This window comes from Gigantopelta aegis, chromosome 10, assembly GCF_016097555.1.
Source record: "Gigantopelta aegis isolate Gae_Host chromosome 10, Gae_host_genome, whole genome shotgun sequence".
Lineage (NCBI taxonomy): Eukaryota > Metazoa > Mollusca > Gastropoda > Neomphalida > Peltospiridae > Gigantopelta > Gigantopelta aegis.
Genome location: NC_054708.1, coordinates 82,780,793 through 82,797,655, shown reverse-complemented (window position 1 = coordinate 82,797,655; position 16,863 = coordinate 82,780,793). Strand labels below are relative to the sequence as shown.

General features: G+C 35.5%; 1 protein-coding gene across 2 annotated transcripts in view; it reads left to right on the top strand.

The window, feature by feature from the left end:
* Positions 1-16,863, top strand: part of LOC121384544 (G protein-coupled receptor kinase 5-like) — a 61,218-nt gene that overhangs the window by 34,310 nt on the left and 10,045 nt on the right. For both annotated transcript variants that reach the window (XM_041514976.1, XM_041514975.1), the window contains exons 6-13: positions 8,169-8,261; positions 9,428-9,632; positions 10,954-11,144; positions 12,670-12,707; positions 13,234-13,323; positions 14,865-14,953; positions 15,385-15,504; positions 16,247-16,384. In XM_041514976.1, coding sequence (XP_041370910.1) covers positions 8,169-8,261; positions 9,428-9,632; positions 10,954-11,144; positions 12,670-12,707; positions 13,234-13,323; positions 14,865-14,953; positions 15,385-15,504; positions 16,247-16,384 — 964 coding nt within the window. The remainder of the gene's footprint in view (positions 1-8,168; positions 8,262-9,427; positions 9,633-10,953; positions 11,145-12,669; positions 12,708-13,233; positions 13,324-14,864; positions 14,954-15,384; positions 15,505-16,246; positions 16,385-16,863) is intronic.

Sequence of the window (16,863 nt, the reverse complement as noted above, 5' to 3'; positions counted from 1 at the left end):
ACTCGCCTGATGAGCGAGGGGTGAGATTTAGCACTAGTAGAGCACTCACCTGATGAGCGAGGGGTGAGATTTAGCACTAGTAGAGCACTCACCTGATGAGCGAGGGGTGAGATTTAGCACTAGTAGAGCACTCACCTGATGTGTGAGGGGTGAGATTTAGCACCAGTAGAGCACTCACCTGATGTGTGAGGGGTGGGATTTAACACTGTAGTAGAGCACTCACCTGATGTGTGAGGGGTTAGATTTAACACTAGTAGAGCACTCACCTGATGAGCAAGGGGTGAGATTTAGCACTAGTAGAGCACTCACCTGATGTGTGAGGGTGAGATTTAACACTGTAGTAGAGCACTCACCTGATGAGCAAGGGGTTAGATTTAGCACCAGTAGAGCACTCACCTGATGTGTGAGGGGTGAGATTTAGCACTAGTAGAGCACTCACCTGATGTGTGAGGGGTGAGATTTAACACTGTAGTAGAGCACTCACCTGATGTGTGAGGGGTGAGATTTAGCACCAGTAGAGCACTCACCTGATGTGTGAGGGGTGAGATTTAACTCTAGTAGAGCACTCACCTGATGTGTAAGGGGTGAGATTTAGCACTGTAGTAGAGCACTCACCTGATGAGCGAGGGTGAGATTAAACGCCAGTAGAGCACTCACCTGATGTGTGAGGGGTGAGATTTAACACCAGTAGAGCACTCGCCTGATGTGTGAGGGGTGAGATTTAACACTGTAGTAGAGCACTCGCCTTATGTGTGAGGGGTGAGATTTAACACCAGTAGAGCACTCACCTGATGAGCGAGGGGTGAGATTTAACACCAGTAGAGCTCTCACCTGATGTGTGAGGGGTGAGATTTAACACTAGTAGAGCACTCACCTGATGTGTGATGGAACACAGGGTCATTATCAGCTTAGAACTATATGTAATATGTATGTAATATTTTTTTGCTATATCCATAGGAGAAGCCCATGTGATGACAAAACATTTCACTTCTGTTTCTCGATCACATGTGAAAAGAAGTCTGTGTTAACACCAAATAGCCATAGGTTGAAGTTGTGCTACGGTTTCACTAAACATATTTCTTTTATTTCTGTCTTTGTCAGGGTTGACACCCTTCTTATAAAATTACTGAAAAACAATTAACCTTAAAAGGTCTTGAAAAACTGTTTTAACTTATAAATTGATTAAACAGCCTTGAAAATCTTATAATGTTTAAATTTGCACTGAAAAAAACATTTTATTTTTTCAAAAATATAAATGGAATATCTGAAATAAAATGTCAAGGTTCTAATATTTCAGTTTTAGATATGCGACATGGTACAAGTTATCTTGATTAAAGTAATTCTGAAAATTTGAAATAGTTGAACACATCAACAAGTCAATGCTGTGTGGGCGAGAGTGTATTACTGGTAATTGCTAATGCTAGTAATGGCACCAGATGCAGTGGAATTTTTTATTTAAATGAAATTATGAAAATGTCTCAAAAGTGACAGTCCATTGTTCGAGAGTGATAAAAATGGGAATGGTAAAAGTTCCATAAATTCTTTGACCTGACTTGATAAAGAAATTATGAAGTGCATTGACATACCGTAACACCTACGTTTGTCTTCTTTAACAATAAATAGTTTATATAATTACCACTTGTATACTTCAACTTTTTCAAAATTATCAAATGTTTGACAACTTATTGCTGGTGATAATTATTCAGTATGCTCAACTGATGTTGTTTGCTCTGAGTTGGAATTGTTATTATGTCCATGCCATAAAGACCGTATTTAGACAGCTGTATTAAAGTTAGTATATTTATGAATGTCCATACAGCCTTCAAAACATTTGGCCTAGAAAAAGTCTTTAAAAACCTTTAAATATCAAAACTTCAGGTCTGTATGAATTGTGTTTGGTTCCATTCACATTTGTTTACAGCCGAATTCTTAATGCATGATAAATTAGACCATCAGATTGGTGCATCAAAGGGGTGGTATGTGCTATCTGGACTGGGAAAATAAGTGCATTGAATTGATAATAGTATTATGCCCTGTGGCAGCTGCTATTTTTACTATCATGCTAGGGCTTTCGATTGCTTTAATATCTTGGTACAGTGTTGTCACAAACATTGACTAAATATATTGGATTATTGTCAAGCTTGATTCAGTTTTGAACTGGAGTTAATTAATTTGTTCTTAAAGTGGTATGCATAATGATTTGTTTAAATTATTGGTAATCTGAGAAATTTTAGAGAAGATCCTTTTAGCATGTCCAGTACTTTAATACATGTATTGTGTAAACTGGTCGACATTTGTTCATTTTCATACTTTTTGATGGTGTTTTTATTTATATTTTGTGAAGAAGAAAAATTAAACCAATCATAGTCAAGTATTTGGAATGCCGCTATAAAATAGGTGCAGTTTAAAACCCTGCATGCTTTAAGTCAAGTGCTGCACAACTATTGTTTTAAAGGAAACCTGTTTTACGATAAATGTTTGCCACCTGTGGCTACATATCATATTTATTGGATATTAAACGGGCTTCCATTTTGAATCATGTTTTATGTCTTGAGTGAAATAAGTTTCAAGTGTCACAAGCTTTAACAACAATGAAATTATTTCACAAGGAACGTAAACATGATACGAAATGGCAGCAAATTTATTATCCTGTTTATTAGCCATAATGGATTTCAATTTATATCACTGAACTTGTTTGATCAACGTTCCAGTAAGGTCATAGTGCGTCAATCATATGACGTCAAAGTGTTAGATTCCACTTTACATTCTTGTGGGACATAACACTTTTGATATGAACCAGGATATTTTTAACCATTTGGGTAACAATATATGTTATGTGGTGGTGTTAACCAATAGGTGATGTGATGTAGGGTGGGGTTTTTTTCATTCTGGGGTCTTATTAATGTGTATTAATTTATTCATTCATCCATGCATTCTAATATTCTGTAGTTATGAAATTTTCTTTCTTCCTGTCCCAACTAGTGTCTCATGACTAACACATCAAAAGCTGTGGTATGTGCTGTCCTATTTGTTGGACACTGCAAATAAAAGAGCTTTTGCTGATAATGAAAAAATGTAGCTCATGTTTCTTCTGAAGACTTGTGTATCAGAATTATCAAATGTTTGACATCCAGTAGCCAATGATTAATTAATCAGTGTACTCTAGTGGTGTCATTAAACAAAACAGACTTTACTTTACTTTTCAATAAACATAGATTAATAACAAGTGGTGTCGTTAAACAAAACAAGCTGATTGACCTATTTGCATGTCAGTTTTACAGAACTGCATCAAAGTGGTCTCAATTAGTTTAACCTGGTATTTACAGTATTTGGTTTTACCCCACAGAGCTGTGTGATATTACTCAGAGATGGCATTTATATTTAGTCCTCATGACAGATTACTTTTATTACTGATAACTCACGACTAATGTCTTTGCTAGTTAATATTCTTCTAAAGAGACGTTTGTGTGTATAAATCATTGGCTTTACTCCTTGTTAATTTGCTATTCGTTATTTTGCCATTAACGAACAAGATAAAACATATTGGCATTCTGCACAACTGTGCAGTGTCTGTAAACATTCTTATTTTCATTCATTGAGCAATGCATTTGGGAATTTTAAATAATTTATGGAGCAAGTTAAATCTGTGAATTTGTTTTTCTAACTGGCTCCTAAACGGTTACGTGTATCTGGCTTTGAGATTGTAATTATGCATTGCTTGGAGAAGTGTGTCAATCTATACAACCATCGTACGCCAGTATTGACAAAACATTAACGTGTCTATTTTTAGAAGATAATTACTCGCCATCCAGTACATTTGTGTTTGTGAAAGTTCCCCTATTGAGTGGCTGTACTTGTTTCTTTAACAAGGTGCATAATTGTCTGTAAGTTGTAGTTACTGGCAATACGAACTGGCTGATTACCCATTCACTTCACTGTTCTGTGGCTTATACTCGCCCACTCGTATGTTCTTTGATGTATATATACATTGGGGGAGAGGGGGGAGGAGGGGGCATACACTTAATATGTACAGATAATCAAATATGCTTGAAATAATAATTGTTAAAAAAAGAAAGATAAATATTGAGGATTAATTTGAGGGTGTGAAATTATTATCTGGAGACGAGGATGAGATGCATTGTGGATATTGACATAATTGAGTGTTAGTGTGCAGAATTAATTAGTAAATGTTTATTGGTAAAGCTGGGGGTGGGGTGGGGGGTGGGGGAGAAGAAAAAGATAACGTACTAGCAAGTTGATAAGACTTGTAAATCAATAAATAACACAGGAGTTTGTTAAGTACAGAGTATTGTGAATCATTTGTACATTTTGCTCAGCAGTAAACTCTTGGCATTTTTGTTTGGCTGACAGGAAAACAGAAAATTCTTTATATTTTGTATCATTTGTTTTGGAATTTGCTTTCAAAACTGAGTTTTGTTTTAACCAGTTATTTAAAACTGATCAAAATAGTACTGCTTCCTAGTAGAGAGAATAAATTCTGTTTGTCTGACAGGAAAACAAGAAAATTCTTTATATTTTTTATCATTTGTTTTGGAATTTGCTTTCAAAACTGACACTTTTTGTTTTAACCTGTTACTGCTTCCAAGTAGATAGAATAATTTTATAATACATTTCACATTTTAGTCCAGTAAAGAGTTGAGAAACAAAAGGGGAATAAATCTTATTTTGACCCCCCTCTTTAACCCCCATTATTTTGTCTCAAGATATAGATTAACATTACACACACACACACACACACACACACACACACACACACACACACACTCACTCTGTTTTCTCAGTTTAATGTTAACCCAATTAGAATCAATTACTCTCAGCATTTATTCCTTCTGTCAGTTTGTAGTTGGTGGAAAATAAGCTGATTATAAATTAATAAATGATTACGGTAATCTAATATAATGTGTGAACAGGAATTAACGCACCCTGAAACCTTTCAATCTCTACTCACTAGCAAATGTTTGACATCTAATAGCCGATGATGGTGGTGTTAAACAAAAACAAACTTTAAACTTACTTTCTCACTGTAGCATGTCTTGGTTAGTGTGTATTATTGAGGGTGCTCACCTCTATGTCACGGGTGTGTGTGTGTGTGTGTGTGTGTGTGTGTGTGTGTGTTGTTGAATTGATAGAGTACTCGCTTATAGTACACTGGTTGCACCTAAGTCTGCGCACCTAAGCATTTGTGTTATATTTTAAAGTTAATATCTTTCTTTAAAAATATTTGTTTCACCACCACAGTACAATGGAACAATAAATGTCTTACAACTGAAAGATATTTTAATTTTAATGTTTTTTAAACAAGTAATGAGCGTATTTTTAGCGGGACCCCGCTGTATTTACTGGTCTGCATGATGGCACATAAGTCTGTGCAGCAAACATTAAGAGAACCACTTCTGTCGCTATTGTTTACTTAAACAGCAACAAATAATGGATCCGACTTTTTGTAAGTTCTAAACAACAAACACTTCTGTTGTAGTCTGTTTCAGAAAAATTTACATTATGCAAATGAGATAAATATAAATGGTGTTCCATGCTCCTTAGCCAATGTCAAAAATTTTGATCATTATTCAACAAAAGTTGTTTGTTATTAATTGTGTAAATGAGCACAAATAGTGTTCGTTAGACATACAGGACAATCATTGATAATTTTGAAACAGACTATACCTAAAATTATAGGCCATGCTGTAAGTGCAAGCTTCAAAGTCTTGTGTGCTGCCATTTTGCATTGTGTCACCCTGAGGGAAATTCAAAGTATGCTTAGATGTTTACGTTAACAGATAAAATAAAACATTCATTTCATTTATGGATTCATAAATTACAATACGGTATGTATTGAAGCTATGTAACTTGTGTAAGTTGATATACAAGGTTGATAATTTAGGAGATAACCATATGGAGTTTTTAGATTTGTGTGGCATCAAATAGACAGTAACACCCGTAAATCCAGAAACTCCATATGGTTATGTCCATTGTAAACTGAATAGTTTTTCTACAGAACTAACTGTACATTTGGCATTTCTTGAAGAAAATACCTGGCTACAATTTAACTGTAGACCCTTGAATCATCAACTTCGCCTGTTGTAAATGACGTCATTAGCTTTCAAGGTGTTATCTTCATTTGATCCAGGAAAAAGAATGTAATTAACCAGTCACAATACAGAACACACTCCAGTCAGTTTACAATACAGCGTTGACAGGTGACACATTGATCGACGCTGGCAAAAGTATACTTTTAGTGCATTAATTCAGAGGTTTTTTCAATCAAATTGTTATCCAGCTGTCTTATACATATATTCACAATCAAGATGTGTTGTTTTAGCAATGGTTTTATGAATTAAATTAATGTAGTTTGTTTACAAGCATACCCCAACATTTGTTTCAAGACATAATGTAACGTAATTAACATGCACAGACTACTAGTAAGGTGACATGAGTGTACTTGTGTTGCAGGATCAAACCACCTTGGTGGTTTCTTCTGTTTTTTTTCACCCCAATCAGTGCTCCACAACTGGTTTATCAAAGGCTGTGGTTTGTTGGGAAAGTGCATATAAAAGATCTCTTGCTGCTAATGGAAAAAAATGTTGCATGTTTAAAAGACATGCAGGGGTGCACAAAGTACTTGCCCACTCGCCAAGTGCAACTACTGGTCCGACGGGCGATCTGCGTTTTTCTGACGATAGTAACACACACGCACACACACATGCACACGCACACGCACACGCACACACACACACCATCAAATCTACACCGCCACTTCAGCCATGTCAGAATTCCAAACAATTGAAACAAACTGTTCAGAATTTTTGACAAAATACACAACAATACATGCATGTTTCACATTGACAATTGACGATTTCCGAACTGCGAAGTGTGACATTCTGGAAACAGAGCCAGTCAAAGACTTGTTTAATTGAAAGTATGTTCAATAAATTGTTCTTTTAAATATTTTCTGAATGTAACTTGAATTGTGTAAATCTATATGAAAGAAATATGAAAAACTTTGTCTTTACCAAAATATTTCAGAATTATTGTTTTGTCAATCATGGTTTGGGGCTTGATTTCGTTTGCCACATGATGTTGATCACTTGGCCAACTGTCCTTGATAATGTTGTTGTCAAATTTATCATTTGAAGTATATATTATAATATTGTTAAACAATAATACATTGCTCTATGGTCTGGCAGACTAGTAGAAATACTGGCAGGCTAGTCAATTTTAGTTGGTTTTAGTCTGGCGGTCTAGTGAAATATTTTCCAATTCTACAACCCTGATGTGTCAGAATTAACAAAATTGATAATTAATTTATCAGTGTACTTAGTTTTCTCAAAGCAGACTTTAACTATGATTTGAAGTAATTATGGTTGATAACAACAAAAAAGAAAAAGTCGTTCTAAGAACAATAGAGGTATACATTATACCTGTAAATAAAACTCGACTCAGACCCTTGGAACACTGATGTTAGTGGGCAGCACTTAGTTTTCTGTCTCAATAAACTTGTTTTTGACTAATTGTGAAAACAGCCATTTGTTAGATACCAAATAGCCTTAGTTTTCAGTGTTCTGAGGTGTTGTGGAATAGTTATTCCTTTCCTATCTGATATGATATATGAACTGGACTGTACACAATCTCAAGTAATGTGGCAGTGAAATGCTTTACAAGTAATTACTGTCAATAATGGGACAATATTTCAAAATCTTAAGTAACTCTCTTACAGTTCTGCACACACTGACCTTTCAAAAGTATTTTAAACACTAATGTTGCACTGTGGTGGTATTTTTCTATTTGACAACTGATATGCTGTGCATCAATTGTCCTAATGTTTTGGTAATATTTATCAAATTTTAAATGTCAAAACTTAACGGTCCATCACATAATAAATCAATTGTCTGAATGTTTTGGTAATATTTAGCAAATTTTAAATGTTAAAACTTAACAGTTCATTACATAATCAATTAGCAGTTTGTGTTAATTTTAAATCTTTGTGTGACCCACACATGTCAACAGAAACAAGGTTGTTCAGGATCTTGTCAACTCTTAAGATGAAGGGATTTAAAAAATAATGTCAAGTCATAAGAATGTAGAAGGAATTTACCATGTGGATTATACTGTTAGACTACAACCCAAGTATAATTTATTTGTGCTTTCAGTATTGTGAAGGAATTTCTGAGCACAGTCCCATTTGTTGAGTTGCTTGAAAGTATGTACATGAAGCGGTACTTGCAGTGGAAGTGGTTAGAAAGGTATGTATAATATTTTGAGCATGCAAAAACATTCTTGGCCTAACTAGGACAGACTTGCCCAATTAGCATGCATGAGTGTTAATGGAGGATTGTTTCTGTAGGGTGGAAAACTCGTCAACAGAAATGACATCTGTACAAGTTGCGTAATGCCTGCCAGCTAACTCCTTTTTCAGGTTAGGAAATAGATGGGAATGAGATGGTGCTAGATCTGGGGAATATGGTGGGTAAATGATAAAGTGAAAAGCCACCATCATGCAGTGCACCATGGTGACCACCAATGTGTGGGCAGATGCATTGGCCTGATGGATATAGTCCAGTGGTAAAGTGCTCGTCTGATGCACTGTCGGTCTACGATTGATCCCCGTCGGTGGGCCCATTGGGCTATTTCTTGATCTATCCAATGCATCACAACTGGTATATCAAAGCCTGTGGTATGTGCCATCCTGTCTGTGGGATGGTTCATATAAAAGAACCCTTGCTAATAATGGAAAAATGTATCAGGTTTCCTCGCTTAAGACAGTATGTTAAAATTACCATATGTTTGACATCCAATAGGTAACGATTAATAAATCAGTATGATCTAGTGGTGTCATTAAACAATACAACTTTAAAACAAATTGAAACAGCACACCATTCATGAAACCTTCATCACAGACAACTCATTGATCAGGATGTTCTTGATTCTTTTTACAAGATGCTCACTGGTTATGTACCGGGTGGTTAGCAGTCCGTCTTGTATAATCATGTTGGGCAAACAGTCGCTTCCTAGTTAAACTGATACTAAGTAGGTTTGTTACATCTTTATATGTGTCCACTTGTAAAATGTAGGGAGAGCTCTTAATATAGGTTCAGCCTTTTGACTAATCCCATTATGTTTTGACAAATAAATACTGTTTAAACCAACCTGATCTGAACTGGTCAATCTCATCTTATATCACCTAAGACTTGTAGTTTATTAAAATCATTATCTTTGTTAAAATTAAATTGTCAATAAATAGGTCCACATTTTGTTTGTCAGTTAAACTAATCATGTTCTTACAGATTATATTTATAAAGAATGTCATTTTAATTTATTTATATTTGTCAAAAAATACATCCCTAACATTTTGTGAATTGTGTTACTAAAATATTTTTAATTTCATTTTTATTTTATTTATATTTTTCAGTCAACCTGTGACGAAGAACACATTTCGTATGTATCGTGTTCTGGGAAAGGGTGGATTTGGGGAGGTGTGTGCGTGTCAGGTTCGAGCTACAGGCAAGATGTACGCATGCAAGAAACTCGAGAAGAAGAGGATAAAGAAGCGCAAAGGAGAACACATGGCTCTGAATGAAAAACAAATATTACAGAAGGTCAACTCACGCTTTGTAGTAAGTAATGGGACACTTTTCTGGTACTTCACTACACTACTTTCAGGGCCAACTCGCTCGTTGTAGTAAGTAACTGGACACTTTTCTGACACTTCACTACACTAGTTTTAGGGCCAACTCGCGCATTGTAGTAAGTAACTGGACACTTTTCAGACACTTCACTGCACTAGTTTCAGGGGCGGGATTCAGCTCAGTCAGTAGAATGCTCGTCTAAAGTACTTGGGTTGTAGGATCAAACCTCGTTATCTGACCTATTGGGATTTTTGTCATCCCAGCCAGTGCCCCATGGCTATTATAGCAAAGGATGTTGTATGTGTTCTTAAAGCCGCACACCCTAGTTCCATCCAGCGAAAATAAATTATAATTTGGTTAATCTACAAACCTGTAACACACTTAGATCACGTTTTTATCAAATGGAGTGAAAAAGCAGGTTTTATATCGATAAATACCATGGGAATCCCCATGTCCCAATTGCTTGAAATAATTTTGAAAGTTAGTATTCTGATGTCACCGGTAGATGTCGCTTGAAGCACAACAATGCCTACGTCACGACAAATTTCACAGACTTGGGGTGTGTTCGTTTCACCTCTCCTGGACATGTTCCAACTGTTCTGTCCTGGTTGTATCCCTTCTCCAGATATCGTAAGACTTAGCAAAATTATTGGTTTTAAGGGTTTGTAACGTTTCGTATTGAGACACTTACTTGTCTGAACTTTATTGTTACTGAAAATGTTCACGAACTGTGAAGAAAAATCTCACAAATGAACAACAACAAATCGGATGTTGATTGTGCGAACCGTGCACGAGAAAACAAACCGAACCAAAATGATAACGGTCACGTGATATACCAACGTCTGTGACATTGAAATGGAAATATCCCCTCTAAAAATAGATTGGACCTCGCTTGCTTAACGTTTTTTTGTCGACAGAACGTCTTGTGAAAAAATGCATTTCATGGTTTTACAAACATCAGGATTACCAAAAAGCACTTCAGGTGAATGGAAATGTGTATTCTAAATAATAAAATGTTAGTAAAGTGCAATTTTATTTGTGAAAAATGGGGTTTAATAGCGAAAAACAACGCCGTAATGGTTAACAAATAGCCGTAACTAGGGTGTGTCCCTTTAATACTAAATTATTTTATTTTATTAACCCAACTGAGCTAATATTAGGGAAATTCTCACTAGCTACTGCCAGTAGGAGCACTTTATCTGGACACTACTACATTTATTTTATTTAATGTTTTGGAAAGAGGGTATTGATTATTTATTTATACTGTGTTTGTTACAATAATTCCATTTCTTTCTCTTTTTTTGTGCAGGTTAGTTTAGCCTATGCATTTGAAACAAAGGACGCCCTGTGTCTCGTACTCACCATTATGAATGGCGGGGACCTGAAGTTCCACATCCACAACATGGGCAACCCAGGCTTCCCGGAGGATCGCGCCATCTTTTATGCAGCAGAGATCACGTGTGGGCTGGCAGACCTCCACAAGGAACGCATTGTATACAGGTAAGAACCGAAAGGCGATTGTCTGGAAACATCATCGTATAATCCAGAAAAACAACAGCTCAGAGAAAAACATCAAGATCAGTGTCCACAAACATCATCAGATAGTCCAGAAAAACATCGAGATCATTGTTCACAAACATCATCAGATAGTCCAGAAAAACATCGAGATTATGCTCCACAAACATCAGTCCAGAAAAACCTTGAGATCATAGTCCACAAACATCACTGTATAGTCCAGAAAAACATGGAGATCATGGTTCACAAACATCATCGTATGGTCCAGAAAAAACATGGAAATCATAGTGCACAAACATCATCAGATAGTCCAGAAAAACATGGACATCATAGTCCACAAATGTCAGATAGTCCAGAAAAACATGGAGATCATAGTCCACAAACATCATCAGATAGTCCAGAAAAACATGGAGATCATAGTCCAAAAACATCATCAGATAGTCCAGAAAAACATCTAGATCATTGTTCACAAATATCATCAGATAGTCCAGAAAAACGTCGAGATCATAGTTCACAAACATCATCAGATAGCCTCGGTTGTGTAGTGGTTATGCCATCAGACTTCGTATCCCACCTGAGGCAATGGGGAATTTTTCATGCCAGTACCGGTTTCAACCCAGAGTGAGTGCACCGCTAGGCTTAATGGGTAGGTGTACGGCCACATACACCGAGTTTCACCCACTTCACGGGTGCGATTATGGGTGTGTATCCCGAGTGTATGATCCCACATGGGGGATGATTACCCGGCATGCATTGCAGGTTCCGTGTACCCAGGCTCGTTTGATACTGAAATAGCTCAACCGACAGCAAGCATGGAGCATGGACCTGTCAAGTAGTCCTATACCGAAATGGAAATACTGCGGCTTCACCATTCATCTCATCATCATCCATGTTTGTAATGTCAAAAAATACAAAAAAAATTCTTTGTCTTTGTGGCAAATGTTTGTGGCGTTTTAAAAAAAACCCCAGAACATCAGAAAGTGCACAAACATCAGATAGTCCAGAACTTGGATAACAGTCCATGGTTAGGGTAATCATTGCTAGAGTTTTCATAAGTGAAAAATTATACTTTAGTGTGTTGTATGATAGGTAAATTAATGTATTTAAAAATGCTTGGTGATCTTTTTGTCTTACACATTCAGAGATTCTTTTGTCGCACATATATTGTTCTTTTAATCTTCTTTTGACTTCTATTTTTTCAATTCTAACATTTAGGTTTTCTTTGATACCAAATTACTGAGATTTTGGAGATTGTTTCTTTTGTTTTTCTCTTCAACAATTCAATTATTTTCATTTTGTGATTTTATTTTTATTTTGTGGAAGCTTTTTGTTACTGTTTTCTTGCTCACTGTAGTTTCTGATCTGGAAATTCCATTTAGCTGCACAATGTAAATTTTTTATTTCTTAATAGCAATTAGTATTTTAATTCTGTAGATTTGTTTTCTTTAAATTTTAGCTGTCTCTAGTTGTAGGATGCTTAAACTAACAACATACACTTCTTTTCTTCCAGGGATCTGAAACCAGAAAATATTTTGTTAGATGATAATGGTAAGACTATCACAATAGTTTTTAGTGGAACTCTCGCCCATCTAGTATTTTTTAATTATTTAACCACTTAGAATACATTATTCAATGCATGTATCTATTATGTCATGGCCAGTCTTAGATAAAAGTATTAATTTCGCAATTAACAATTAAAAGGTAGAAAACATGTTTTGTGTTAAAATATATTTTGTTTTAATGTGATGAGGTACTTGTAGATGTTGTAAGTTCTTAAGTTATTATGTGTGTTACAAGTGTCTTGTCTTCCTTTGGGTACCTGTATATTTGTCTAAAAGTTTAAAACAAACTGCACTGATTTGGTAATAATATTTTCTAATAGACAACCTTTTATAGGAATTTATACACTTTATAATATATGTAAACAGTAAAGAGAACAGTGTTGTAAGGAGATAAAATGAGGAATAAAATATATTTTAAAAAATTTAAAAATGGTGAACTTGTTGATTCTTTCTTCGTTATTTAATTAAAGCTGACATCATCATTACAAGTGGTATTTTTGTTTGTATTTTAGGTCATGTTCGGATATCGGACTTGGGACTGGCTATAGAAATCCCTGCTGGCGAATCAATTAGAGGACGAGTAGGGACTGTTGGATACATGGGTAATTTTATACTTGTTGCTTTATTTTATGTACAGCAAATAATCATGTTTATAGTCTGTGTGGTTGAAGATAAACTACAGCAACTGCAATAGTATTATGAAACACTAATGTCACTGTGGTGTAACACTTGTATGCAACATTTGTATGACTTTGAGAAATTTAAAATCTTGGAATATTAGAGGTATGTTTAACATAGTCGGTGGGTGGCATTTAGCTCAGTCACTTTAGTGCTTGCATCACTACATCAGTGGATCCATTCAACTGCTTGGATTTTCTCTCGTTCCTACCAGTGCACCACAACTGGTCAATGGCCATGGTATGTGCTTTCCTGTTTGTGGGAAAGTGCATATGAAAGATCCCTTGCTGCTAATTGAAAAATGTATCGGGTTTCCTCTGATGACCACGTGTCAGAATTACCAAATGTTTGACATCCAATAGCCGATGATTAATTAATCAGTGTGCTCTAGTGTTTTCGTTAAAACAAACTTTAACTTAAATCAAAATAATTGCTCATCAAAAATAATATAAACTTATAATGTAAAGGTTACTATATTTTTGACTCTCCTTTATGAATTAAGAAGGCGAGATATAGCTACTACTATTCCAGTAGCAGCAATGGCATCAAATTTTGCATTAAAGTTTAATGTTAAAGTTTTGTGTTAGATTAGTTTTTCACAAACTAAAAGTCATAAGTCAATGAAACTTGGTTTGTGCTTGCACCTGTGAGTGTTTATCATTATGCATCAGGGCTTCTAGATTATGGTAGCCTCACTCCCATGACTAGTGATATTCAATGATGGGCTAGTAAATAACTACTATTGTCATGCCCTACAGCTAGTAAAAAAAAAAGTGAAAGTTTTTAAGCTCAATCTCCCTGATTATTACTATTATTTAGTAAAATTGTATTAACTTAAAGTAATCGTTGCTAGTACATTGTTAAAATCATTGATCCCATGACTAGTGGATTTTATAAAAATTCTAGAAGCCCTGGTGAACTAAAGCATTTTATTCCACAGAATTGTTGATGTCTTTGGTTGCTTGTAATGAGTTTAATGAAATGTAGTTAGTTTATTGGGGACACACAAGTAATTGAGTGAATAAATACAGTTGATAAGATTGTTTTCAGTGTGAAGAACCATAACTTTGAACCTAACCAGTTCTGGTATTGTCAGACCTCAAATTAAACACTCCACAACATAGGAGGAGTATCTAGTGTAATCAGCAGGGGCTCTTTTAGTCACATGTTTGATCTTTTAAGTGTGACACCTAATCCACTTGACTAGTGGCCAGGCCTGGTTCTTATAAAACTGTTAAGTCTAGACTCAAGACTGATAAGAGTCTGAGACTAATGCCATAGCAATGTCATGCAAATTGCATATGTGTATGATGTCATTTAGAGATTTGAGTCTTAGACAATAAACCATGGGTCTTGGTGAACTTTCTATTCAATGATGTCAGTTGTCCATGCCTTGACTGTTTTTTATTATTATTATTATTGCTACAAAATGAAGCCTGTAACCTATTTGTTTATGATCTTTCAGCTCCGGAGGTTGTTAAAAATGAAAAATACACCTTCAGCCCGGACTGGTGGGGTCTCGGGTGTATCATCTATGAAATGATAGAAGGCAAGGTAAGAAAATATATGCAGTAGAACTTTTATTGGATTAAAACAAAATGGTTTAATGTTTTTCCTTGGTCAAAACAAGATGTAATCATGAATTTTTAAATGATTTTTTTTACTGAAGAAGATGGGCACTTTTTTTTTTATGTCCGTTTTAAGTTTGGTTTTTTATATTGTTTGTTCTTTGGAGTTGCCCAACCACCATCACCACCATCACTAATGTTAAATTGTTCAGTGGTTGTCAGTGAATTTAAGCCTTTCATAACTTACTTCATGATCCTCAAATTCAAAAGACATTTTAACCAACACACGTGAACACTTCTGATTCATGTGAATGATTAGTGGATGCTACAATGTGCAGAGGTGTTGTGAAACAAAGACGCTTTTTTTCTTCTTCCATTGATTTAATTTATTGAATTTTTTTCTCTTTGTTCCCCCAGGCGCCATTTCGTGCTCGAAAGGAGAAAGTGAAGCGCGAGGAAGTAGATCGACGGGTGAGAGAGGACCAAGAAACATACTCAGCTAAATTCTCAGAGGATAGTCAGTGTATATGTAAAGTTGTAAGTATTGTACACTGATGGCCCTTGAACTTAGGAGATATAAAAAAAATCCAGACTTTTGTTTTGCAATGCCTGAAGATATTGATATGAAATTTTTTATATATTATGTATTGTTACTGATCAACTTTAACTTTTATGGTGATTTACCCACTTTTCACAGAAGTATGTCCTTTGAATTTAGAAGATATGAAAAACATTTTGAGTTTGGTAGGGGACATGTATTGCTTTAGCAGTACTAACATAATGCTTGTTTTTCAGAACATTTTGAGTTTGGTAGGGGACATGTATTGCTTTAGCAGTACTAACATAATGCTTGTGTTTCAAAAAATTCCTGTATGTTTTTAAAAGCCAGTGACATGTAAGCTGCACAATGGTTCATCAAAAAAATTGTGCTTCGTTTAACGACACCACTAGAGCACATTGACATTTTGGTAATTTTGACATAGTCTTAGAGAGGACATTTTTCCATTAGTAGCTAGCTATCTTTTATATGCACAGACAAGATAGCACATACCAGTCTTTGATCTCCCAGTCGTGATGCACTGCCTGGAACAAGAAATAGCCCAATGAGCCCACTGATGGGGATTAATCAAAGACCAACTGCACATCATGCGAGAGCTTTACCACTGGGCTGCATCATCTCTCTCTCCCCCACCTCCCCCCTCTTCCTCCTTCCTTCCTCCTCCTCCCCCCCCCCCCCCCCCCAAATTGTGTTGTAATTTTCTACGGCGTTGTTTTTCAGCTGCTTCAGAAGGATCCAACCTGCAGGCTAGGTTGTGGCCCTGAAGGAGCCAGAGAGGTTAAATCTCATATATTTTTCAAGAATATCAATTTCAAGAGATTAGAGGCTGGCATGTGGGATCCTCCATTTGTACCGGATGTAAGTCACTCTATCTTTAAACCACTCGCTAATTATTTCATTCATTCATTCAGTCATTCATTCATTCAGTCAGTCACTCTTTAAACCACTTATTTATTCATTCATTCAGTCACTCTATAAACCATTTCATACATTCATTCATTCATTCATTTATTCATTCAGTAGATACTTAAACCACTGACTTTAATACATCTAACATATAAGTGTATTATTTTGTGTTAAATTGTCAAAGTTAACAATAAAACACAATATCATTATCCTGTAATTTACTTACTTTTAAAAAGCTGATTATTTTTATGCATAATATTATAATGCTTTTTCAGGTTAAACATATCGTGAATTAGATATAAGTTGTTTCGGAAAAATTTTATTGATCTAAATTTTATTATCAGTATTTTTAATCCTAGTATCACATTAATTGCTGTTTTACAGTTTGTATTTATAGTACTGGTGGGTGTATTGTGTGTGTTATTATTACA